The sequence below is a fragment of the Erythrolamprus reginae genome, chromosome 1 (genome assembly GCF_031021105.1).
Source record: "Erythrolamprus reginae isolate rEryReg1 chromosome 1, rEryReg1.hap1, whole genome shotgun sequence".
NCBI classification, from domain to species: domain Eukaryota; kingdom Metazoa; phylum Chordata; class Lepidosauria; order Squamata; family Dipsadidae; genus Erythrolamprus; species Erythrolamprus reginae.
The window spans coordinates 181339171-181364987 of NC_091950.1; the positions used below are offsets into that span (position 1 = coordinate 181339171).

The following is a 25817-nucleotide window of genomic DNA, read 5'->3' on the forward strand; positions in this document are numbered from 1 at the left end:
AGCCCCGCCGCCCAGCTATCGTCTTTTGAAACAGCCAGGGGGCTTCTCGGCGGCCTCCCGAATGCCAAACCCGGAAATTCGGGTTTGGCATTCAGGTTCAGGAGGACACTGAGAAGCCCCCCGGCTGTTTTAAAAAGAGACAGCCGGGCGGCGGGGCTTCTCGGCGGCGGTGGGTTCGTAAGAAGGAAAAAGTTCGTAAGAAGAGGCAAAAAAATTTTGAACCCCGGGTTCATATCTTGGGTTGTTCATAAGACGAGGGGTTCGTATCATGAGGTACCACTGTATTCTGTAAATTTGTCCATATTTCGTATGTTGGTTCAAATTGTTGCCTTCTGATACACGCTCCCATTCCTTTGAAGGTTGCAAACAAACAGTCGTAAGAGTTTTAGTAGTATAAAGATAGACTCTGATTACCTGATAGTTTTTGCCTTTTCTCTGCTTTGAGGAACATGGGTTTACTGAAGTTTCATATCAAAGTTCCAGGTAGTTAAAATCTGGATAATTGTAAGAATTTCAAATAGGAAAGCCCTTATTTTATTAATTCAACCAATTAATTTCCAAAATGAGTTTCCAAAATGAAATACTGTAATAACTAAACAGCTCTTCAATTTCACTCTATAATATCTAGTGCTTTAAAAGAAATCTCCATCCCATTCAAGATCACATTTGTTTAAGGTATACTAGCATCACAGCGTTTACATCCTAATTCTGCCAGGTGACACGGAAGATGGAAGATAAGGGGTGGTTTATTTTTGTTGCTCATTTTTTGTCCTTCAGCCTTTACCACTGCTAACATTGAAGTCATAAAGGTTAAACTTGGATGGAGCTGTTGAATGAATTTATAAAAATAATACTGAATTAAAAATTGATATTTAGTATTTAATTGGAAATAAAACTTTCTGAAAGTTGAATATATTAGTTGTTTTGGATAATCATAATCTATTGGTTCTTCATGGTGTTAACTCTTCAACTCTTTCAAGTCAGTTTGGGAACCCTTTGCTTTTTGAAAATATTAGCTAATTACCTATTAAAAGATACATACCGGTACATACTATTGTTAAATTAATAAATTTATATAGCAAAAATATTGTGAATAAAAATTATGTATCTTATCTAGACTAAAAAGAACCTCTGTAACTTTGAGAAAGTCAGAAAGATCAGAAAAAGTACTTGATCTCTCCTATATTTTTCCAATGAAATTATAACAAGAGTTCTGAAATTTGGAGAGTTTATATATAACTTGCTATGTATGTTAAGGAGAGATAGTGAAAAGTACCTTGCAGGCATGTAAATTACCACTTGTTTCCAAAATTGGAAGCAGAAAATCTCTTGATACCAGTAGCTGGGGAAAAAGGAGCTGGTGTTTTGCTTATAGACTTCTGATTGACCTAAGAAACTCCTTTAGGAAATTAAGACTTTTAAAGTAGAAATAGTTTATTTTAACATCTCCTTAGGCCATAGATAAGCTAGTAGGATATTCGGACTTGGCTTATCAGTATTAACTATGATTACAAGATTTGCATCTTGCACGTCATTTGCTAGCAATTGAAAATTGATCAGCCGACTAAATCTGATACCTCAAGTCAAATACAGATATGACAATGCAGGCAAGGATATTTTCCTCTTCCCATTTCTAATTTCTTGCTAATATGAATCTTAAGAAATAGGAAAAAGCTGATGGATTTGTGTGAAATATATATATATAATGGAAGTTGTGACTTTTTTGCTTTAAGGCAGACAGGTACCAGAAGGAATTATATATGAAGACTATCTACCTCAGGGGTGGGGGTTTTTTTTCTGGTTTCTGACAAAAAAAAGAGTGTTCAGAAAAATGAACTTGCTTAACAATTATGATGATTCACTTTACAATCTTCATAAAAATGGTTGTAAAATCAAATCTGTTCACATAGTGCGTTGCCTTATTATTGAAATTCGGAAGTTCCTTCTGATCATAGATCAAGGACTTCTTGAAGAAGAAGCAGGAAACACAACTGAATCATTATCAGTACCTGAAGTTATCAAAAAGTGAAAAGGTTTAGTGTTTTTAACAAATAGGCGTATCTGGGAAAAATATACCAATAATCATATATTAACTATCCAGAAAAATTACAGCAAACACTTTAATTCCTTTAATCTAGGGCTACAAAGTATTAAAAATACTTTAATCTGTTTTAAAATAGAAATATACTGTACATAGATTACCGTATTCTTGTAAGTCAGACTTTTTTTGTGGACAAAGGCTGCATTATACAAGTTAGTAAGACTGGAGGGTGAGTTTGAGTTTTTTTCCCTTATTTATTAAACTGACATACCTGTTTTAGGAGATATACTACAACTTTTATATGTTTTCCGATCAGAATAACAAGATACTATGCTATTACTTTTTAGCAGTCAAAATGAGATGAGCTGTGCTTACAAGTAACCTACTCCCCTTGTTTCATAGCTAAGGAGGAAAAATATGAAATTCTTAATGGCTTAATTTCATATCATACTCATTTAGAGTTGGGAAATGCTATGGGATATTTTTAGCACAGCAAAGGTAGCATGTCAATTGAATCCATAAACATCAGATATCAAACTAATTTTTTCCCCCCACCAGGCAATATGCCAGCTCCTGAACAGATCCCTTTGGAAGATGGGCTTCATCCAACCAACCAAGAATCATCTACAAATCCTGCCATGGAAACAGAGGCTACTGCCACTACTATTCTAGCTTCTGTAAAAGAACAGGTATTTAAAAAATAATAATGATTGTAGATAGAATTGGGATTTCACGTTCAAGTGGTTTTGAACTTTATTGACTTGCCACGTATTTGGGATAAGATATTTGGTTAGTTTCACTGTTTTTTATCTCATTTTCAAGTCTTATGAGATCATCATCATCATACGCTATAGTGGACTAGTGGGTAATAACAAACTTTGATATTTTCTGGTAATGTTATTTTCAATATTGAGTGTACACAAAATGGAAAATGTGTTTGTTTGACTTAATTGAACACGTTGAAAAAAGGTATAAAATTACAGTAATCCTTAACAACTATTCATTTAGTATCCATTCAAAATTACCACAGTGAAAAAATTGACTTACAACTGGTCTTTGCATTTATGACCATTGCAACATCGCCTTAGCCACATATCAAAATTCAGCCATATGGCAATACCAGCATGTATTTACAATTGATGTACCATCCTGGGATCCATGTAATCACCATTTACAGCCTTCCCAGACAGATTCTGACAAGCAAAGTCAATGAGAAATCAGATTTACTTAATAACTCTGTGATTCACTGAAGTGACTTGCTTAACAATTATGGCAGAACTGGTTGTAAAGTTGTATGTGATTCACTTAACAATGGTCTTGCTTAGCAACAGAAATTCTAGTTCCAATTGTTGTTGTGTAAGTTGAGGACTATTGTGCATAGATTTATTTTAAGAGCATCAAATATATTTGTAGGTTTTTATCATATCTGATTTACAGTACTATTTGAGGTATTAACAGTATTAAAATGAAATGATGTATTTATCTGTGAAGAAACAGGAATCCATCCTATAAAAAACAACTGAAGAGTTAGAAGGAGAGCCTATTTTAGAATACATTCAATTAGATACAATTGATATGTAGTAATTTTTTAGAGGAGAAATATACTGCTCAAAAAATAAAGGGAACACTTAAACAACACAATATAACTCCAAGTAAATCAAACTTCTGTGAAATCAAACTGTCCACTTAGGAAGCAGCACTGTTTGACAATCAATTTCACATGTTGTCAGCACATTCAACTTTGTACAGAACGAAATAAGCAATCAAGAAACAATCAATATACAGTGCTACCTCTACCTACAAACGCCTCTACTTACGAACTTTTCTAGATAAGAAACTGGTGTTCAAAACTTTTTTGCCTCTTCTCAAGAACCATTTTCCACTTCCAAACCCGAGCCTCTGAAACTGTAACTGGAAAGGCAGGGAGAAGCCTGTGTGGGGCCTCTTTAGGTATCTCCTGAGAGGAAACAGGGCCGGAAAAGGCAGAGAGATGCCTCCGTGGAGCCTCTCTAGAAATCTCCTTGGAGGAAACAGGGCTTCCACCCTCCCTGTGGTTTCCCCAATCGCACGCATTATTTGCTTTTACATTGATTCCTATGGAAAAAATTGCTTTGTACAAACCTTTCTACTTAAGAACCTGGTCACAGAACAAATTAAGTTCATAAGTAGAGGTACCACTGTAAATCGTAAGGATATAAGCAACAACTTACAGTCATATGGTCATAAGTTGGAGGAGATGGGTGATAGGAACGATGAGAAAAACTAATAGTAATAGTAATGCAGCCTTAGTGAATAGTTTGGTGAGGGTATTATTTGTTTAGCAGAGTGATAGCGTTCGGGGGGAAAACTGTTCTAGTTATCTTGGTGTGCAGTACTCTATAGTGACGTTTTGAGGGAAGGAGTTGAAACAATTTATGTCCAGGATATGAGGGGTCCATAAATATTTTCACCACCCTCTTTTTGACTCGTCCAGTATACAGGTCCTCAATGGAAGGCAGATTTTGGCAGTATTTTTTTTTTGCAGTTCTGATTATCCTCTGAAGTCTGTGTCTGTCTTGTTGGGTTGCAGAACCAACTAGACAGTTACACAGGTGCAGATGACAGATTCAGTGGTGTTCCTTATCTTTTTGACTTTAAATGATTTCTGTGTTTTATTGTACAGTGGTTCCTCCACCTAAGAATGCCTCTACTTAAGAACTTTTCTAGATAAGAACTGGGTGTTCAATATTTTTTTGCCTCTTCTTAAAAACCATTTTCTACTTAAGAACCTGAGCCCGGAAAAATTTCCCAGGCACGAAGGCCCAACCAGTTTCCTGCCATTCCCCTGGGTTTCCTTCTCTGGCGCAGTGTATGGGAGGCAGCCTCACGCCGGGTGTATGGGAGGTGCGTGTTCTTCCTCGCCATCTCAGAGTCCCTCTTTTTTAAAAAAAGCCTTAAAGTTTTGGGGTTTTTTGATTCCCCATACCTCAGCTTCTTCCTTCGGCATCAACTGTCCTCCTCCTCTTCCTCCTCCTCCCGCCCAAATTCCGAGCTTTTATTTCTTTCCTAATGGGTTTGCACACATTATTTGCTTTTACATTGATTCCTATGGGAAAAATTGCTTCTTCTTACAAACTTATCTACTTAAGAACCTGGTCATGGAACAAATTAAGTTCTTAAGTAGAGGTACCACTGTATTTTATTATATTCCCCCCAATATTTCCCAACTGCATTTTAATCTGATTTAGGATGTGCTCAGGAACTTTTGCTACCTTCGTAACTAGATACCTGTCCAGTTCAGAAAATTGCAATAATGCCATGTGTATTTGTCAAATGAAAATTTGACAATCTTTTGCGAAAGATTACGAAATTGTTTTTTCCTACACAATAACTTTTGTCTGTATTTTCACAACTTCAGAAAACTCTGGGTTACAAGCCTGCATATTTTGACACAATCCAACATAGATATGATTAGATATATAATTCATTCTGTTCTAAATAGTCTAGAACAATTCATAATTCATATTTTCTGCTAGACAAACATTCTCCCACCTCTCCATCCAAATTATAATTTATTTTGGTCCAATTTATTTAGAAATTCTCCACTAAAATGGGTCACATTCTTATATGCAACAGAATAACTTTATTAATCAATCTGTTTTTATTAGTATCACAGGCCAGGATTAGAATTACTTTATTTCTTATTAACATGTCATCTGATCCCAGCCAAAAAATCCAAGAGAATAATTTGGAATCTTGTTTATTGAGTGTTATATATAAATGTTGTCAGTAGACTAATAGAGATGTTCTGCATTCTGAACCATGAGAATGATTTTAAAGGTTTCCCCATTCTTACGGCAATTAAGCAAGGCTATCTTATTTGCAAATAATTATCTCAAACTACAAGTTTATGAATGAGAGAAATAGGATAAAAAGGGAAGAGGTCGTTTTTGTTTTGCTTATGTTTTGGTGAAAATAAAAGGATACTAAACCACCCATTAATCATGTACAAAACATAATAGTTTAAACTCTGGAACATTTTATTTTCCTTTTGAATGAGTCAGTTTGAACAAGGGGGGTGTATATGTTTCCGTAAGTTATCAGAAGTAGAAAATAGGGGATGATGGTTGATGTGGTACAAAGTGACTCTTGCAATGCTCAGTGCTCAGGACATAGGGTGGAGAAAAATAAAAAAATCCCAGCATTAAATACTGCTCTGTTGAGTAGGGTGTAGCTATTGCTTCCAGTTAAAAATTAAAAATTGCTACTGGCAGTCTCATTTTCTGAAAAGATTGTAGCTTTTTGAGTAAGAAGTCAAAAGTACAATTATAATATGTAATTAAATATATTCCTGGCATTCCACAGTTTATTGAATGTGGAAATTCATTTGCCCTTCCCAAAACATTTCAAATTTTAATTTGACAAATACACATGGCATTATTGCAATTTTCTGAACTAGAAAGGTATCTAGTTATGAAGGTAGCAAAAGTTCCTGAGCATATCCTGAATCAGATTAAAATGCAGTTGGGAAATATTGGGGGAAATGTAATAAAATACTATAAAACATAGACAATATATTTTAAAAGTAAATAATAATAAATTTAGTCACCAACTCCATAAAACCCTAGGCCCCTGGTTCCCAACATGGGGTCCATGCCCCACAGGGGGGAAATTTCATTTTTAATGGGGGCAATTGGAACCTTGTTTAAACCTAGTTAATGGTCTTTTAGGCTTTCTCCACGTGAGTAGTTCACTTTTTGAATAATAAGAATTATATGTCATGGGGGGGCTCAGGATTTTAGAGATGCTTAGGTGGGGCATGGCCAAAAAAAGGTTGGGAACTACAGCTGTAGGCTCAGGATACCCATGGAATTCTGCACGGGTACACCATTTCAATTTAATTGCAATAGTGAGGGTTGCCAGATGCTACCGAGTTTTCCCTATAATAAGACATGTCCCTATAATGAACCCGATAGGGCTTTTCAGGACATGCCTTGAAATAAGCCCCATCCTGAAAATAAACCCCACCCCCCCAAATACTTTCCGGGGAAAGGGGCGGACATACTGGGAGCCTCTCTTTCTCTGGTGGGCACTCTTTCGGCCGGGAGAACAGGAGCAAGAGAGAAGCAGGTGTGTACACCCACGGAACTAACTTGGCTCATCTGGGCTCTGCCTATGTCAGTTTGAAAAGTGCTCCTTCCTGCAACAAATGGGTCAGTGCTCACCTCCTGTTCTTCGCAGGCAGGCGTGTTTTTCAAAATGCTGCTGAAGGCAGCCCAATGCATCCGAACCAGTCCAACAAATGAGGGAAGCGGTGATGGGAGGTGGAGCCAAAGGAGCGGTGACAGAGACATCTGCTTGTGGGCTCTGGATTAGGTAGAGCCGAGATGAGCGCAGGCCTTGGGGCCTCCCACCACTGCCTCCCTCCCTTGCTGGACTGACTCGGCTGCGTTGGGCTGCTTTCATTTTGAAAAGTGCTCCTGCCTGTGGATAATGGAAGGCGAGCATTGATCCCTTCATCGCAGGCAGGAGTGCTTTTCAAAATGTTCTGGAAGGCAGGCCAGCACAGCCAAGCCAGTCCAGCCAGAGAGGGAGGTGGTGGTGGGAGGCGGAGCCAAAGGGGCAGTGACAGAGACATCTGTTGTGGGCTCTGGAGTAGGCAGAGCCCAGATGAGGACAGCTTCGCCTCCTACTGCCTCCTCCCTCCCTTGTTGGACTGGCACACAGCCCACCCCGCCTGACCTGCCACCCCCAAATTCCACCCCCACCGCGAGACGCATGTCTTACCTGACACATGTACCTCCATTGCATTCCTCAGTGTTGTGTCCAGGGCAGCCCGTTCTAAATGAAAAGTCTCACAAGTTCAATCAAGGTTGATTGAACTCACAAGACTTTTCTTTTAGAAAGAACTGCGCTACGCTGAGGAATGGGCCAGGGGCATTTTGGGGTGGGGGGCAAAAAATATAAGTCTCTGTCTCATTTTCAGGGAAACACGGTACTACAGTGATACCTCATCTAACAAACACCTCGTCATACAAACTTTTCGAGATACAAACCCAGTTTTTAAGATTTTTTTGCCTCTTCTTACAAACTATTTTCACCTTACAAACCCAACGCCGCTGCTGGGATGCCCCGCCTCCAGACCTCCGTTGCCAGTGAAGCACCCGTTTTTGCGCTGCTGGGATTCCCCTGCGGCTCCCCTCCATGGTAAACACCACCTCTGGACTTCCATGTTTTTGTGTTGCTGCAAGGGAACCCCAGCATGGAAATCCCAGCAGCGAAAAAACAGGTGCTTCGCTGGTAATGGAAATCTGGAGGTAGGGTTTCCCAGCGAGGGGAGCCTCAGTGAAATCGCAGCATTGCAAAAACACAGAGGTCCGGAGGTGGGGTTTCGAGGACTTTGGTGTTTTTGTGATGCTGCGATTTCACTGATGCTCCCTTCACTGGAAAACCCCACCTCCAGACTTCTGTTGCCAGCGAAGCACTCGTTTTTGCGATGCTGGGATTTCCCTGCTGGGATTTCCCTGCTGGGATTACCCCGCAGCATCGCAAAAACACAGAAGTTCGGAGGTGGGGTTTCCTATGGAGGGGAACCTCAGGGGAATCCTAGCAGTGCAAAAACGGGTGCTTCGGCTGGCAAAAGGGGTGAATTTTGGGCTTGCACGCATTAATCGCTTTTCCATTGATTCCTATGGGAAACATTGTTTCGTCTTACAAATTTTTCACCTTAAGAACCTCGTCCTGGAACCAATTAAGTTTGTAAGACAAGGTATCACTGTATAGTGCAGACTGAGTAGGAGCACCAGGAGTTCCCTCTTAGTCTGCATTTCAAGAGCAGCATGTGACCTTAAGTAAGCTGAGACAGAAAGATTGTGCCTTTTCTTTGGGCAACAGCAGGTATGTGATTTGCACTAATAGCTGACCTGCTTCGGACCCCAGAACCTCCAACACATGGAATGAGTGCCTGCTTCCAAAATGGATTATATTAATTTATTTCCACCCATCAAGAAAGGTTAAAGTCTTTTTCTTCTGTTTATAAAACAGGTTGACTTAATGTCTTGCAGGCTTATTTGGCTTTACAAGATATACTGTATATTTATAATTATTGTTAAGTTTATAAAACAGTAGCTTTTAAATTAATGAACTTTAAATGTCCACACTGCATCCACAGAAGAAAGAAAGAATGTGGAAACATAATAATCTGAATGTTTTTCTTTCTTTTTTCAAAATTCTGCTTTCATGACAGTGGATGGATGGATAGATAGATGAATGGATGGATGAATGGATGGATGAGAAAAGAAGGAAGGAAAGAAGGAAGGATGAGAGAAAAGAAAGGAGAGAAAGAAAAAGAGAAAAGAAAGATAAAAAGGAAGAAACATTTAAATAATTGCAAGATACTGATTGCAGTTATCAGTGATTACTGGACCATAATCTGTAAGGATGTGTCTATGTGATGCTGGAGAATTCTAGTTCAGCCTTGATCACAAAGCCTGCTAGGTGAGCTTAGGCTAGTCACATGCACACCTCTAGGAAGAAAAAACGGCTGAGTCACTTGAAAAATGTTGCCAAGAAAAGTAGAGGGCAGTGACAAGGATCGAGAATGACTTGAAAGCACAAGTTTCAAGCACTTAGGTGACATGCTGTTATTCTTTCCGCTTTCTGTATGTTAACTAAGAAACAGATATTGTAACATCACTATTACTTGTATTTGAAATTTACTCATACTCATTGTGGCACACAAATTTGTACATGGTTTGGAAAAAGCTGTTCAAACCATTTTCCCCCTACACATAGAATGTCAGAAATTAGAGGGAACATTACAAGGAAGTGCAAATGGGAAGAGGAGGTAGTTTGTATGATAATATAGTAGTAGGTGGGAAGAAGTCAAAATTGGGTGTGGAATGTTTGTGTTTGTACACTATGTACTCTCAAAATATGTAAATACATTTAAATATTGAAAACAAATAATCAAATTCATAATAATGTTTCTTTTTATGTATCAGTTGTATCCAATTCCTGTCAGATTTTAATACATTGTTGGGAGTCACCACAACATGAGGAACTGTATTAAAGGGTCGCAGCATTAGAAAGGTTGTGAACCACTGAAATAGAGGCTCCCTCAAATTCAATTGTCTTCAGCTGACAGTTGCCATTTTGGATCGCAGTCACAGTAATAGCCTATTCAGAGTCTCACTTGCTAGGCCTATGACTTAGCACCTTCAGAGATGAAATTCAATGGTCAGTAACTGTTCTTTTCATCACTGAATCTGCCAGCAGCCATTTTGACTGTAGTTTGTTGTTGGAAAGTTGCTGATTATGCAGTTTGCCTCCTGGAGTTCAGCGCCTCACTTATATTGAGATATATTATTTTGTTTAGAATTCTATTTGGGGGTGAGTTCTTCTCCTCCCCTGCTGAGGGATAGTTACTGGCTTCCAATGTTTCAGGGCCCTCTAGAACTTCCACCTCATAGTTCTTTGGCCTAGCTTGCCTCCAGCTTGTGCACATTACCATCATGGCTGATAATGGGGACCAACACCCTGGGGAGGAGTCTTTCACTGCTCCCACTCCCCTGAAAGCCAAAGAGAAGAGTCATTCATCTAAGGGCAAGGACAAGGCCTCCACATCTTTTTTGGTGGCCCTTAAAAAGGCAGAGTGAAGAACCAGAGCTCTAGTGAAACAAATGGAGCAGGCATAAAAGCAGGCCTTTGTTCCAGCTTTTCCTCAACTTCAGTTGCCTTTGGCTTTGACTTCGCAACCAGTACTATTATCACCATCGAATCAGACCAATCCAACAGTGCCCTTGACTCAATCCCACCCTGCAGGGACAGACACAGATGGGGATTGGTCCCCTGATCATCCAGGGATGTCACAGACTCTAGCTTCTGCAGAACCCCCGGGGCCTCAGAGAGCGGAAGGTGAAACCCCAACCTAGGCCTAATTCCAAACAGATGCAAGGGCTACCCCTTCAACTACATTCACACCAACAGCGGCAGGCCTACGTCCTTGAATTGACACCTGGCAGCAACTCTTGCCATCTTTACAGGACATGATTTCAAATGCTTACTCTCAGGATATCATGACTGTCATGCAGCAGCATTCTCCCTTCCCCAGTGTTTGAGCCCCGACCCAGGAATTATGGTCTACTGTGGCTGCGCTCTATTCATGCCAGGAGTCTGAGTTAGGCGAACCAGTGGCCCAGGAAGACAAAAGCACCCCAAATGAGGATGGTGACCCCAGAACAGCCAACCTATATTTGACTGTTCAAGCCAGCTTTGTTTAAAACCTTATTGCACAAAGCTAAGATGACTGCCAACTTAAGGGTGGCTGACAGATCATCTGAACCATCTGTTAACATTGAGCCAGCGGCTCAACATTTTGCTGAACCAGAAAGGGAGTCAGACGTTATCCCTTCCTCAAAAATATTTATCGACAACATCAAACGAGCCTGGAACCAGCCAGCGGCGGCCCGGGACCCATCAGCCACAGAACATAAATTTTATAGATTTGGCCCTGAAATAGAAAGCTTGTTGCAGTTTCCACCTGTGGACCCACCCGTGGCCAGTCTAGTTTCTATAGCAGTTTTCCCAGGTGAGGATGCGGAGGGCCTCAAACCCAAGGACAGCAAGGTGGAGTTCCTGCTTTGTAAGGTGCATTAGGTGGCCGCTTGGGCACTGTGGGCTTCTACGTCTGCATCTTTCTTCAACCGCACTATCATGTGGTTGAGGGAGATGCAGCCCCCCTTGCAATCTGAAGACTCAAGACTCTGCCAGGATTTTAATAAACTATTGGCTGCAGTGAAGTTCTCTGCAGATGCAATCCTTAACTCAACAAAGTTTGCATCTCTGGCAGGGCCCAGGGGGAGAGCCTTCTCTGTGGCAGCCCCGACCCTCTGGAACCAGCTCCCTCCGGAGATTAGGATTGCCCCCACCCTCCTTGCCTTTCAAATACTTCTTAAAACCCACCTCTGCCGTTAGGCATGGGGGAAATGAGCCATCTCCCCATGCCTATATAATTTATGCATGGTATGTTTGTCTGAATGTGTTGTTTTAAATACGGGTGTTTAGATATCTTAATTATTAGATTTGCCATTGTATATTGTTTTTTATTATTGCTGTGAGCCGTCCCGAGTCTGCGGAAAGGGGCGGCATACAAATCTAATAAATTGAATTGAATTGAATCTCATGCCATGACAGCTGTCATATCATCTGGCCACTTACTGTGGCTTCATAATTGGCAAGCGGATGTGCAATCAAAGTGGTGTTTGGCAGCCTCCCCCTTTATGGGGGACCGATTATTTGGGGCATCTCTGGACTCCATATTGATGGAGGACCGTGATAAGCGCAAGATATTGCCCAGAGCTCAGAGAAGGGCGGACAGATGCTCTATGCCATATTTTAGAAGACAGCTCTTTTGGTCTCAACTTTCCTTTGGGGACCTCCTACCTAGAGATCGTATGTGCCAGGCAGGATATATTTGCCTTTCAAGACAGAGGCAGACAATACCAACAATCAGGATGCCCCTTCTGCAGTTCAGCCTCCCAGGGTTTTTGCAGAACAAAGTGACTTAGCAAGCATGGTACATTCCCATTGGAGGCAGGCTCCAGCACTTCGCCGCTCAATGGGAATGCGCATCATCAAATGTTTAGGCGTTGATCACTTTTGTTTCTTAGAGGCCATTGGGCTATTTTTACGGTGAATGCCAAATGGAAGAATGTTCTCTGGTTTATCATATTATCTAAAATTATCTCAAAAGAAGCTATATAAGCTTCTCAGATTGACTGAAAGTGAAAAGGCAGATTCCTTCACCTAGGTAAATGATTGAAAGGAAAGGAGAGATCATCTTGGTTTTCTAGCCTTCCTTGTCTTCTACTCACATACGTAGGAGACCAAAACAAAAAACAAAAACTCACCATACAACTACTTTGAGAAAAGAAAAGGAGCAGGCAGTTTGTCCTTTCTGGGAATGTCTGAAACAGAATGTAGGAAAATACCACTTCAACTTCCATAAATTTTACACTTTCCTCAGAATGGCTTTTTCTTCCTCCTTACTTTTTTCTCATTTCTGCTATGTGTAGTGTATTTGGGTATGTCTTTGTGTTCATTCCACTGACTATATTGTACATTGAAAAGAGAGATTTGAATAAAGATGGAAGAATTTAATGCTTTCACTGACATGTCCTAACAAAGAAAAAGGTACAAAGGCATTTAACAAAGCTAGTAAATCTGGGGAAAATATGCATATCACAATGGCAAGATACAGTAATGGTAAAATAAATAAATAAGATCAATCTTTTACCAAGGTGTGGTGGTTGTATATGTATCCTGAAATATACATTTTCTTTAGGTTATCTATGGGCTTAGTCAGTATAGTTAAACTAAGGGATTACGGATCTTATGGATAATACTTAATGGGAGCATTGTGAAATCAATTTTTAAATTAATGTTTCAAGTTTTCTTTGGCAAATAAGTTTTAATTTGATATGTGCAGTATAAGATGGATTTAAAGGAGAAGCAAGCATATATTCTTTATACCAGGTGTTCATTTATAGATTTAAATGGTTTTTTCTGTTGTTTTGAAAAGAATCAAATGCATTACATAATAATATGGCTTTTATGAATATTTAGATGTCTGTTGATATTGCCATGTCACTTGTTGATAATGAAATACTTTTTTATATGGTAGGGAGTCCAGAGTTGAATGTTTTCCAATACAATTATTTACTTTTATTTACCTCAAGCAAATAAAGTTCTTGCCTGTTGAACTTCCTTTTTAAATCCGGTGAACCTTTTGTTTTACTGCGTTCCCCTTTGCAAAATAATGAAGGTTGCTATACCACAGCCACTTAAAACTGCTAGAAATGCTCAGGTGAATAATTCCTTATACTCAGCCTCTCATCAAGGTGGTAAAGTAAATACAGGTAGTTCTCGATTTATGACCACAATTGAGCTCAAAATTTCCATTGCTATGTGAAACATTTGTTTAGTGAGCTTGTCCCATTTTATGACTTTTCTTGCTACAGTTGTTAAGTGAATCACTGTAATTGTTAAATTAATCAAACTGTTGTTAAGTGAACCTGGCTTCCCCATTGACCTTGCTTGTCAGAAGATTACAAAAGGGATCACATGACCTTCGAGACACTGCAGCAATTATAAATATGAGTAAATTGCAAAGCATTTGAATTTTGATCACATGATCAAGGGGATATTACAAAATTTATAAATGTGAAAACTGATCAGAAGTCACTTTTTTAGGTGCCATTGTAACTTTGAATGGTCACTAAATGGACTGTTGTAACTCAAGGATTACTAGTATTATCAAAATTTGAATAAGTTGGATAACAGAAAAAAGTGCCTGTAATAAGAACTGCAGAATTAATTTAACTGTCATGGTTTGAGTTATTGAGTAATAATGATGTCAACAGCCACCCACCTACCCAAAAAAATCCTAAGCAAGGTTGGACCCAGTTGGTACTTAAATGAGGGAACACTACAAAATATGAAAACTGTAAATTAGGCTGAAAAGTCATCGTTTGTATTAAAAATCAGACAGTCACACTAAGGGGAGGATTTCTTTCTTGCTTGCTTGCTTTCTTTCTTTCATACGGTTTAATTTTTTTATAAACTAGCTACCTCGGATAATAGCATTTTTATTTCCATTTTGTTTCTTATAGAAACATGTTTCATGACCTTGATGAGCAATGTTTATCATTTTCTTTAGTGTGTTCTATTAGGCTGTATATTTTATTTCTGAAAACTTTAATAAGACGTATCTGTACTCAAAAGTGAAGAATCAAACCTTCAAACTGGACAGCTGTTTATACACCACATTTATATTCACAACCATCCTTTCTAAGGATCATCTGCAAGAGTTTTGTAAATAAGCTTACAAAGCCTATTTTGATATATTTTTTAAAAAAGATACTGCTGGAACAAGTTAGATTTATCACTTTTCTTATAAATGGACACTGTTATTGAGAGACTGAAAGAAAATCCTTAGGTCATTGTTAGAAGGAGGGAACACTATGAATGTGTAAATAAACCAGTATAGGAATCCAGGAGTAAAAGTCTTTAATAATTCAGCTAGAATAAAACCTCCTCCTTTGTTTATTATTTTAATTGTAAGAAAAAATTAGAGCTATCAGAGATAATATAAGGACAGTCTAGGTTGCAGTAATGGCTTGGATCAAGAGGGATTGATTATATGGCAGTGATGGCGAACTTATGGCACAGGTGCCACAGGTGGCACGCGGAGCCATATCTGCTGGCACGCGATCTGTTGCCCTAGCTCAGCTACAATGTGCACATGTTTGCCGGCTAGCTGATTTTTGGCTCTCACAGAGGCTTTGGGAGGGTATTTTTGGCTTCCAAAAAGCCTCCAGGGCAGGGTTCCCCAAACTTTTTACACAGGGGGCCAGTTCACTGTCCCTTGGACTGTTGGAGGGCCAGACTATAAAAAAAACAGCCCGCTGCGGATGGGCCAGTGCCGACCCTCCCGGTTGTGGCCTCCCTGTGGGCTGGCAGAGGGATGGGAATCGCGCGCGCATGCGCGTGCAACATTCAAAGGAAGAAAAACCTTCGCCAGCCTCCGCACTTTCCTTGTTCCTCCCCGACCCCAACTCCAACGCCCGGCTCCTTTGCATGGCCTTGAAAAAGGCTGCACGACGGGTTGGTTTTGCGTGCGCAGCCGCACGCCTTAGAAGGAACACTAGCCAGGAGCACAGGATGCAGATGCATCCTGTGCTCCTGTCATTCACCCGCGGGCTGGATAAATGGCCTCAATGGACCGCATGCGGCCTGCGGACTGTAGTTTGGGAACCGCTGCTCCAGGGGATGGGGCAGGGCATTTTTACCCTCCCCTGGCTCCAGGGTAGCCTTTGGAGCCTGAGAAAGGATAAACATGAGCCCAATGGGCCACAGAAGTTGGGGAACACACTGTTTCCAGCCTCCAGAAGGCCTCCACGGGGTTTTTGCCCTCCCCTGGCATTGAATTATAGGTGTGTGCATTTGCACATGCGCAATAGCGCGTGCACACGGTATTTCAGCACTCGAAGGAAAAAAATACTCCCCATCACTGTTATATTGGGGTATCAGTGTTTAGAGTTCATTTGACCTAGCTGCCACAGAATTATCCGTATTAAATGGGTAAGCTACAAAAATGTCTGTCCTTAGTTGTTTGCACTAATTTGTTATTTTATTCAAGTTGAACATTTGGCCTTTATTATATGTGTTTAGGAGGAAAGAGCTTTAGCAAAGGCTTTTTAAAACTTTCTAATACTAACTTGAGTAACATTCTAAATAAAAGCAACAAAATTTGTTGTTACTTGTGAACTCGCCATATTTCACTGCCAAGAGCCAGGAAACAGTGGATATGTTTTTCCATTGTTTTTGTTTAGAACAGAATAGAATAGAATAATAGAATAGAATAGAATTTTATTGGCCAAGTGTGATTGGACACACAAGGAATTTGTCTTGGTGCATATGCTAATTTAATTTGCTAATCTGAAATCATTTATGACTAAGTAACCTGATAGAAAATTTGTTGTTGTTGCCTTGTTGTTCTTAAGGATAAATTCCAAATATGAATTTTTATTTTTTTCTGATGTCCATGCAGTATAATTTCCCTTAGTCTCCATGAATCAACAACTGCGGTTTGGAGTGAATTATGATATTGAGTACATTCTGGTATTTTTTAATCTACTATATCAATGCTATGAAGCACATTATTGTTGAATAGCTGCAATATATGAATTCTTGTTGCTATCCTGCCATATTCTTTTCTTAAAGCATTCAGAACATTTTTAAAGCAAACATAATAATACAAGTCAATGTTCCAGAAGGTTTATGGTAAAACCAGCCATATAAAGCAAGCACTTGTTTCAGAGCTATTGCAATATACAGAGAAAAACATTGTCATCTTTAATATATTAATAGATTAATATTACTTTTGGCTGGTGCTCAACATTTCTTAATAGTTCAAGAAAGGGAGCAAAATAATCAAATTTTGGGATTATGAATGCTCTTGTTTGCATTGAACTTTTGTTTGAGAATACTGTAACAGTATATATATTTTTAAAATGTCATCTGTCATGAAGACTTACAAATATGAATGAAATGAATAAAAACATGCTGTCAAAATACTTTCCATTTTATCTAAGCAGACATTATTTATTACAGTTACTTTTATGCCCCTTGGTTGAATATAAACAGATTGCAAAGTTACAACGTATGTAACATATAGCATAATAAAAAGAATAACCAGTATCAATAAGCCATTACTTATTTGTTTGTTTGTTTGTTAAATTTATTTGCTGCCTGTCTCAACATGGAGTGACTCTTAGGCAGATTACAACAGTATAGGAAATGCAAAGAAGTGTAAACATAAAAGTAGTAAAATAGTGAAACAATAAAATAAACAGTGAAATAATGAAAATAAAGTAATATGTGCTAGAGAGGTCTGTCATAGCTTTGAAGTATCGTTGAGTGATTGTTTATTGAGCAACCGCTCATGAAGTGAGGACTACCTGCAATACCTTGACTAAATATCCTGATTATGGAATTCTTCCCCAAACAGCTGATATGCAGTGGGTAGTAAAAATATGTGCTAGCATCACACTTCTAATGCTAGGTAGTGATTTTTTGCACAGATAATCCTTGACCTACAGCAGTTGGGACCAGGATTTCTGTTGCTAAGCAGTGCAGTTGTTAGGTCAGTTGTGCCTGATTTTACAGTCTTTTAAGTGAATCACATAGTTGTTAAGTGAACCCAGCTTTCTCCATCTTTGCTTAATGGAAGGTCACAGAAGGTGTTCATATAACCTTGGGATGTAGCAACCATCATAAATACATTCTGGTTGTCAAGCTCTCGCATTGTGATCATTTGACTATGGCTGTAATGTTGATCGTAGTTACTGTACTGCTTTTGCTCTTGTTCAGTTTGCTTTATTACTGAGAGTCAGTTTGGTATAATGATGAAGGTGCTGGGGTAGAAATCAGGAGACCAAGTAATACCTTAGCTTTGAAAACTCTGCATCAATTACTCTCTTCCAGCCCAATTAACCAACTTGTTATTGTGGGGAAAATAGGAGGAGGGAAAAAATTAGGTATGTTTGTACTCTTGAGTTTTTTATAAAGTAATAAAGGTGGGATAAAATCTAATAAAGAAATAAATATTTGTATATATTGGGCTATTACTGGCCACAACTTACATCGCCACTGAATTGAATTCAATCCCTGTGTTTTGGTGAAGCATAATTGAGGCAGTATTTGTTTCAATTGGCGTTTATACACTCATCTTGAAGATAAAAGATCTTATTTGATCCCTGGTTGGAAAGGGAGAAGTGAATGCACAGACAGTAGCTGTCATCACAAACCTGGTTAACTGATGAAAGCTTAAGGAAAATCAGCCAACAATCTACCAAAATAAGTTACCCATTTGTTTAAAATTAGGAAAAGGTTCTCTGAGATGTTCCTTTTATGCCCCAGCAAGCAAATACAGTGGTACCTCTACCTACTTACGAACTTTTCTAGATAAGAACCGGGTGTTCAAGATTTTTTTCTTCCTCCTCTCAAGAACCATTTTCTATTTACAAACCTGACCCTCTGAAACTGTAACCGGAAAAGGCAGGAAGAAGCCTCTGTGGGGCCTCTCTAGGAATCTCTTGGGAGGAAACAGCGCCGGAAAAAGCAGGGAGAAGCCCCTGTGGGGCCTCTCTAGGAATCTCCTGGGAGGAAACAGGGCCGGAAAAGGCGGGGAGAAGCCTCCATGGGGCCTCTCTAGGAATCTCCTGGGAGGAAACAGGGCCTCTACCCTCCCTGTGGTTTCCCCAATCACATATATTATTTGCTTTTACATTGATTCCTATGGGAAAATTTGCTTCTTACAAACTTTTCTACTTATGAACTTGATCACTGAACAAATTAAGTTCGTAAGTAGAGGTACCACTGTATTAATATCCTCGTGCCTTAAATCCTAGTGGAGCCAAATAGTCAGTAGTACAGGTGGTCCTTGATTTAGTATTGCATTTGAGCCCAACATTACGTGAATCACTGCAGTTGATAAGTTAGTAACCCAGTTGTTAAGTGCATCTGACTTCCTCATTGACTTGGCTTGTCAAAAGGTAGCAAAAGGGGATCACATGACTTTGGGACCCATCATTAGTCATAAATATGAACCAATTGCCAAACATCTGAATTTTGATCACTGACCATGGGGATCCTGTGAAGGCTGTAACTGTGAAAGGGGTCATAAGTCACTCTTTTCAGTGCCATTGTAATTTTGAATGGTCACTAAATCAACTGTTGTAAGTCAAGGACTACCTGTGTAAGCATTGCTTATCATTTAAGGCAATTACTAAATTTATTACACATTCTGTAACCAAAAACATAGAGAAAATTTTATAATAGGAAAAACTATTTATAATAATCTCATTTCAAGTCGTAATTTGTATGTGTATCCAGGCCATTGGACCAATAGTTGTGACATGATCCTACCACCTGGTATTTTTCAGTAGCTGCGAATCTCAGACTTCAATTTTTAAGCAATAAAAGTCCGTTCTTACCCATGGGTCCCTAACTTTCAGTTTTAGATGAAGAACAAGTTAGTGTTTTACATATTATTGATATTTATCTCAGTAGAATACTTTCTTATATGCGAACCAGGTTTTTATTTTATTTGACCATTATCTAAATATTTTAAATTATTTTTAATTGCAGGAACTCCAATTTCAAAGACTCACCAGAGAACTTGAAGTGGAAAGGCAAATTGTAGCCTGTCAGTTAGAAAGATGCCGGCTTGGAGCAGAATCACCAAGCATTGCAAGCACAAGGTATCCATCCATATTTAATTTTCAAATTGTCAGCTACTTCTTTCAAATGTATTTTATCACAGCATGAATTATGAAAATCTTTCAATCTGGAAATACTACATTCAGCATTATTTCATGGCCATTTTCTTACCAGCTACCTGGGAATCTTGGATTTAGCTCTGTAGTAGAGAAGGCATGTGACAGATTGGAATTGTCACTTGCAGTTCTCTCCGTGATTTGCAGTAGATCACTAACAAAACCCTACAGCTCTCCTTGCTTTAAATGAAAGCACAGCAGTGGAAGAAAGAGGCACTTCATTTGTTTTGTATAGCTATATTTTGAGAATCATTCTGCCATAGAAAACAGATTTATAGGAAAGGCAGTTGTTCTAAAGCTCCCTTATTCCTTAATTCTAGAAGTATATCCATCCACAGTTATTTTGCACCTCTGGTTTGTGGCCTCTGGATTTTTAGAAAACATACACACTACAATGCACGCAATTGATCTTGAACATCTCAAATCTGTCTCTTTCTGCTCTTAAGGTATTATTGTTATTTGATTTATTCTGGGATTCAACAAAGTGATGTGGTGGCCCCACATGATAATTCAGTAAATCCCATCAATGTAGTATTGCTAATAGCAACAAATATTATCTACATTATTAAATTAACTTCTACGCTATTAAATTAACTTTTGCCTTGAAACATGGATAAAACTAATAACATTTGTCTCTGTGCCACTATGCTAGTAACATATATATAACAAATTTAGAATGTCAGTTCCATATCGTTCTCGTTTCTTTAGAAATGTGTTAAAAAGTGAGTTTGCTTGTTTTGGCTGTGTGCATATGAAAGAGTTGGAAACTAATGTACTAACATAAGCATATTGTGACTTTAGAACCATCTTACAGCTCAGTATTGGATACAATACAGATATGTGGCTTGATCTGAAAGGCGGCAGCAGTATAGTATCTGTCTAATCTTATGTTGTATGGCTGTTGTCTACCTCTTAAATCATCCTTTTGAGATTTAGTGATTATAACCTGACCCTGTATTCCGTGATTTTTGTAATCTTTCATGCATCATGATATCTGTAATTTTATTTTAGATTCTTTTCTGAATAAACATTGCCTTCACAATAGCAAACTGAACCATTATTTCATTTTCTATTTCCACATACTTAAAACATACCAGTTTATATGGAAAATAACATATAGCCTACCAGATACCATAGTTTTGATTGGATTTAATATTTCCCAAAAATGTAGGATAAATATATGGTCATAATGTAGATGGTCTTCCAAACTGGACCATAAATGTTGTTCTTATTACTGTTATTATAAATACATTTGCCATTCACTTTGCGTTTTCTGATATTCAATTAATTTACCAGCCTAATTCCATTTTCCAAATTTGATTTTTTTTTGTGTGTGCCATTTTAGAATGTTGGAAATCATCAGACTTAACATCATTGCTCATCTCAAGCATCGAATCATTCACAAGCAAGTCAAAAAATATTGAACCCAAATTATTCTAATGATAAATTTGTTTTAATCTACTTTTAATTCAGATTCCCTATTGTTGCTTACATATTGTTATGTTTCTAATAGCTGCACTGGGGAACTTTGTAAATATAGCATATTTAGAATAACATGGAATCATATGACCTAGAAGTATTTGAAAGCTTCATCAGTCAAAAGAAAACTTGAAATAATTTAGCTTTTCATAGGTTCAGGCAGGCTTTTTCAACACTTTCAAATAAATTTCTGCAGCTTGATTAGGTTTGTAAATTCAGAATCACCATACTACTACATTTTAAACCTAACACCTGCTACTATAAACAACTGGTAATGATTATTTTTCTTTGACTAGATGGTTGTCCACATGATTAAGATAATGGAAGCTTGAGGGGGAAAAACATTACCATGAAATTATGTCAATTTTTCATCTGTGCAATTTATGTAATCTGTCAAAAATTCAGAAGCAGTAATTTTTTTTAACCAGGAACCTTGCTAATTATAAATAACAAGTTTTCATAATTGAGAAAGGAGGTGCAGAGTGCAAGAGATTAAAAGTAAATACAATTATCAAATCTCGGGGCTTTTGGCTTGAGTACTTCCCATTCAGTATTTCTTCTACTATGTTTACAAACTCTGAACTTTCAATCAACAAAACATTCAAACATGTCTGGAGGTAGAAAATACCTTAAAATAATGCCCACACTTTCAATATTAATTAAAATGGGTATGTAAAGCATTCTGTTGATTAAATTTGTGTAGATGAGCCCAAGTGCATCATTAGTTTGGAGTCCCTTCACACCCACAAGAGATCTATATCCAGCCCCTTTTGAATTCCATTGATTCTTATCTACCACCAATTTCCCTGGACTATTAGTTCAGATTCTTGTTTAGAAATGGCATAAAGCGACTTGTACTTATTTGAACAACACTGATTCCTGATTTCTTGCCCTTGACAATTTGTAGCTTATGAAAATTAATACTGTTCATCTATTACTGCCTCAAATTCAATATGCAAAAATAGGTGAGACTTCGGCATGTGAGTGCAAACCCTTTAAGATAGCATTGCCTACAGCAGTGATGGCGAACCTTTTTTTCTGCAGGTGCCGAACAAATGTGTGCACGTGTTATCGCACACGTGCAACTTCCGACATCCATTATTCAATGCTTGGGGAGCGCAAAAGCAGCTCCCTCCCGGAGGCTCTCTGGAGGCCGGAAATAGCCTGTTTCCCAACTTCTGGTGGGCTGGGTAGACTCATGTTTTGTCCTCCCCAGGCTCCAAAGGCTTTCCTGAAGCTAGAGGAGGGTAAAAATGCCCTCCCACATCCCCTGGAGGCTCTCTGGAAGCCAAAAACACCCTCCCAGATCCTCTGTGTGAGCCAAAAATCAGCTGGCTGGCACACATATGCATGTTGGAGCTGAGCTAGGGCAACAGCTTGCATGCCAGCAGATATGGCTCTGCATGCCACCTGTGACACTCATGTCGTAGGTTTGCCATCACTGGCCTACAGGTTTAGATTCCACAAATTTATAGTTTACTGTTGCATGTGAAAATGGGAAGTTTCAAGCACCAGCTCTGGAATAAGTAATCAAACTTCAAATCATATTTTAACAATTGTTACAAACAAAAGGGGTAATATATGTCAAATGAATGAGCTATGTTTGCAGACAAGATGCAAAAATACAAGGACATTATTCATGTGATGAGGTTACCAGGCTTGGGAATCCTTTTGATTTAATATGTCAGTTTTTAAGTAATTGAGATTTTTACCATCTGTTTATATGAATACTAATCTTAAGATAAATATTTTAAAACATTTACATAATAAAGTTATTTTGCTTCTGGGAGAAATATTCTAAGATATTTAAATTTCCATAAATGCGTTAGACCCTATAGGAAGAATATGAGATTAAATCTAGTTAATTGAGTTTCCAATCTGACATACTATTTTAATATCGGTAGGTCTGGAATGTTCCTAATTAACAATAAGACCAAATATACAATTGGCATATAATAATGATTCATGCTCATCCATTTTAATGACCCGAATGTCCTTCATTTGCCTTGCAAGATATGCCAATGGTTTCAATGTTAAATTAAATATAAGGGGAATTAAATGGCATCCTTGGTAACTCCCAAGCAAAATTTTAGTAGATGAGGAAATAATTCCATTTGTAATATTGCTAGCAAAGTAACAAGAACTGCACACTTTAATCCACTTGATAATGAAATATGTACGTCCATAATTGGTGAAAAAATTAAATTGTGCCACATCAGAGACTTATTTTCATATCCAAGAAAACATCACTGTAAATTTCATTTTTCAAAACACATTTCTAAGATACTAATTTATCTAATTTTATCCAGTGCCCATTCCTTTCTTATGAAATCAGACTGCATAGTCTGATAATCAAAGGTAAAATAATCTGTAGGCTATCTGCCAAGATTGTTGTCAGAATTTTTGATATAAGTATTTAACAAAACATCAGACAATAGCTTGCACAGTCAGCAAAATCTGTGAAAAGATTGATTGAATGTCTGGTCCTCCAGCCCTATTCTTGTAAAAGTTTCCTATACCTACCATATTTAATATACAGGTAATCAGTCCATGACTTACGACCATTCTCTCAACGCCCATTCAAAATTATAATGGTGCTTTAAAAATGGAGATACAACTCATTATTATTATTATTATTATTATTATTATTATTATTATTATTATTATTATTTATTAGATTTGTATGCCGCCCCTTTCCGGAGACTCATGCCCAAAGTTATGACTGTTGCTGTACCCCTGCAGTCACATGATCAAAATTCAAAGGCTTGGCAACACTTGCCACCAAAGCGGGGCTTATTAATCCCCCCCCCCAATGGCTAATTCTCCCCATATGGAGCCTTTTGGTCACCTTGCTTCCTGCCTTGTGGGGCAGCAAGCAACCCGAAACTCTGCTGTTATATGTCTGCTTGCTCTCCCCAAGGTCCCCAACAAACATCAGCAGTCATTCCTTTGCTCTCCAACATGCGCTAGCAAGCATTTATACATCCAGGGGCTTGTGTCCCAATTCTCTACACCAACCTTTGGCACCCACTGCCTCACTGTCTTTGCTTTTCTTTTTCATGCCCAGCTTCTCTGGCAAATGTTTCCCATATGTGGCTAAAGATGCAAAGGGACTTTAGCCACTTCAAAAATAAGGGAGGAAAGATTTCCCAAGACAGTACAGCTTTAGCTCTGTGGTTTTCGGAAAACTTTCAGTATTTTTTCTACACCCAATTGGAAACCATCACAGCTCATGGTCCACAATATATTTTATAGCCAGTACCAGACCATTCATTTGCACATCACTATAAAGCCAAGCAAACCTTATTAGAATGGGGTTTTTTGGCTTTTTGTATCCCCTTATGCAGATTGAAATAAGAGTGTTTCTCATAGTAATCCTGCTCCTATTCTTTTCTATCTGGGAAGTCTTGTTACCCTGACATAGTCAAGAATTTCCTGTCTTCTCCCATCCACTTTTCAATAAAAGATCTATATTTCGCAGGATTATTTTATTTATTTATTTATTAGATTTGTATGCCGCCCCTCTCAGTAGATATATTAACCTATCATAAATTATAAGCAGCTGATGGTGTTTTAATGCCCCTAGCAGCCTAGGTCATGAGGTTGAAAGGTAGTAGCAAACTGACAAATAATAATGGTGTAATTTCCCACCTGGAATTAATGAAAGACAAGCAAAGAGCCATTAGATAGATAGATAGATAGATAGATAGATAGATAGATAGATAGATAGATAGATAGATAGATAGATAGATAGATAGATAGATAGATAGATAGATGGTAAATAAAGCTCTCCTCATCCGGGATCTGATCCTGGATGAGGACGCCGACCTGGCATGTATTACTGAAACCTGGCTGGGCCTGGAGGGAGGTGTTCCTCTCTCTGAAATTTGCCCAGACGGGTTTCAGATATGGCATCAACCTCGACCCCAGGGAAGGGGGGGAGGAGTGGCTATTATAGCCAGGGAGAGCCTTCGCCTACGTAGACTCATTGCTCCGGAAATTGCGGGTTGCGAGTCTCTCTTGATGAACTTGGACTTAGGGGTTCAGGTGGGCTTACTTCTCACGTACCTGCCTCCCAGCTGCGTGTCAAAAGCCCTGCCTGTGCTACTCGAGGAGGTAGCCGGGTTGGCGGTGGAGTTCCCCGGACTTATTGTCCTGGGGGACTTCAATCTACCGTCACTCGGCGAAACCTCTGGGTTGGCACAGGAGTTCATGGCCACCATGACAGCCATGGACCTGACTCAAGTAGTTCAGGGTCTGACTCATGAGGGAGGGCACGCACCTGACATGGTATTTCTTCCTGAGCAATTGAGTAATGGTCTGAGACTAAGAGGCTTAGAAGCATTGCCTTTGTCATGGTCAGACCATTTCCTACTACGGCTTGACTTCCTGGCTCCAATCCTTCCCCGCAGGGAGGC

At 38.8% G+C, this 25817-nt stretch overlaps 1 protein-coding gene across 8 annotated transcripts in view; it reads left to right on the top strand.

Annotated features, from left to right (window-relative positions):
* The window catches only part of PKP4 (plakophilin 4), a 177027-nt gene that overhangs the window by 46133 nt on the left and 105077 nt on the right, over window positions 1-25817 (top strand). For all 8 annotated transcript variants that reach the window (XM_070731562.1, XM_070731564.1, XM_070731566.1 and 5 more), the window contains exons 2-3: window positions 2600-2730; window positions 19733-19845. In XM_070731562.1, the coding sequence (XP_070587663.1) occupies window positions 2605-2730; window positions 19733-19845 (239 nt within the window). In that variant the 5' untranslated portion in view covers window positions 2600-2604. The remainder of the gene's footprint in view (window positions 1-2599; window positions 2731-19732; window positions 19846-25817) is intronic.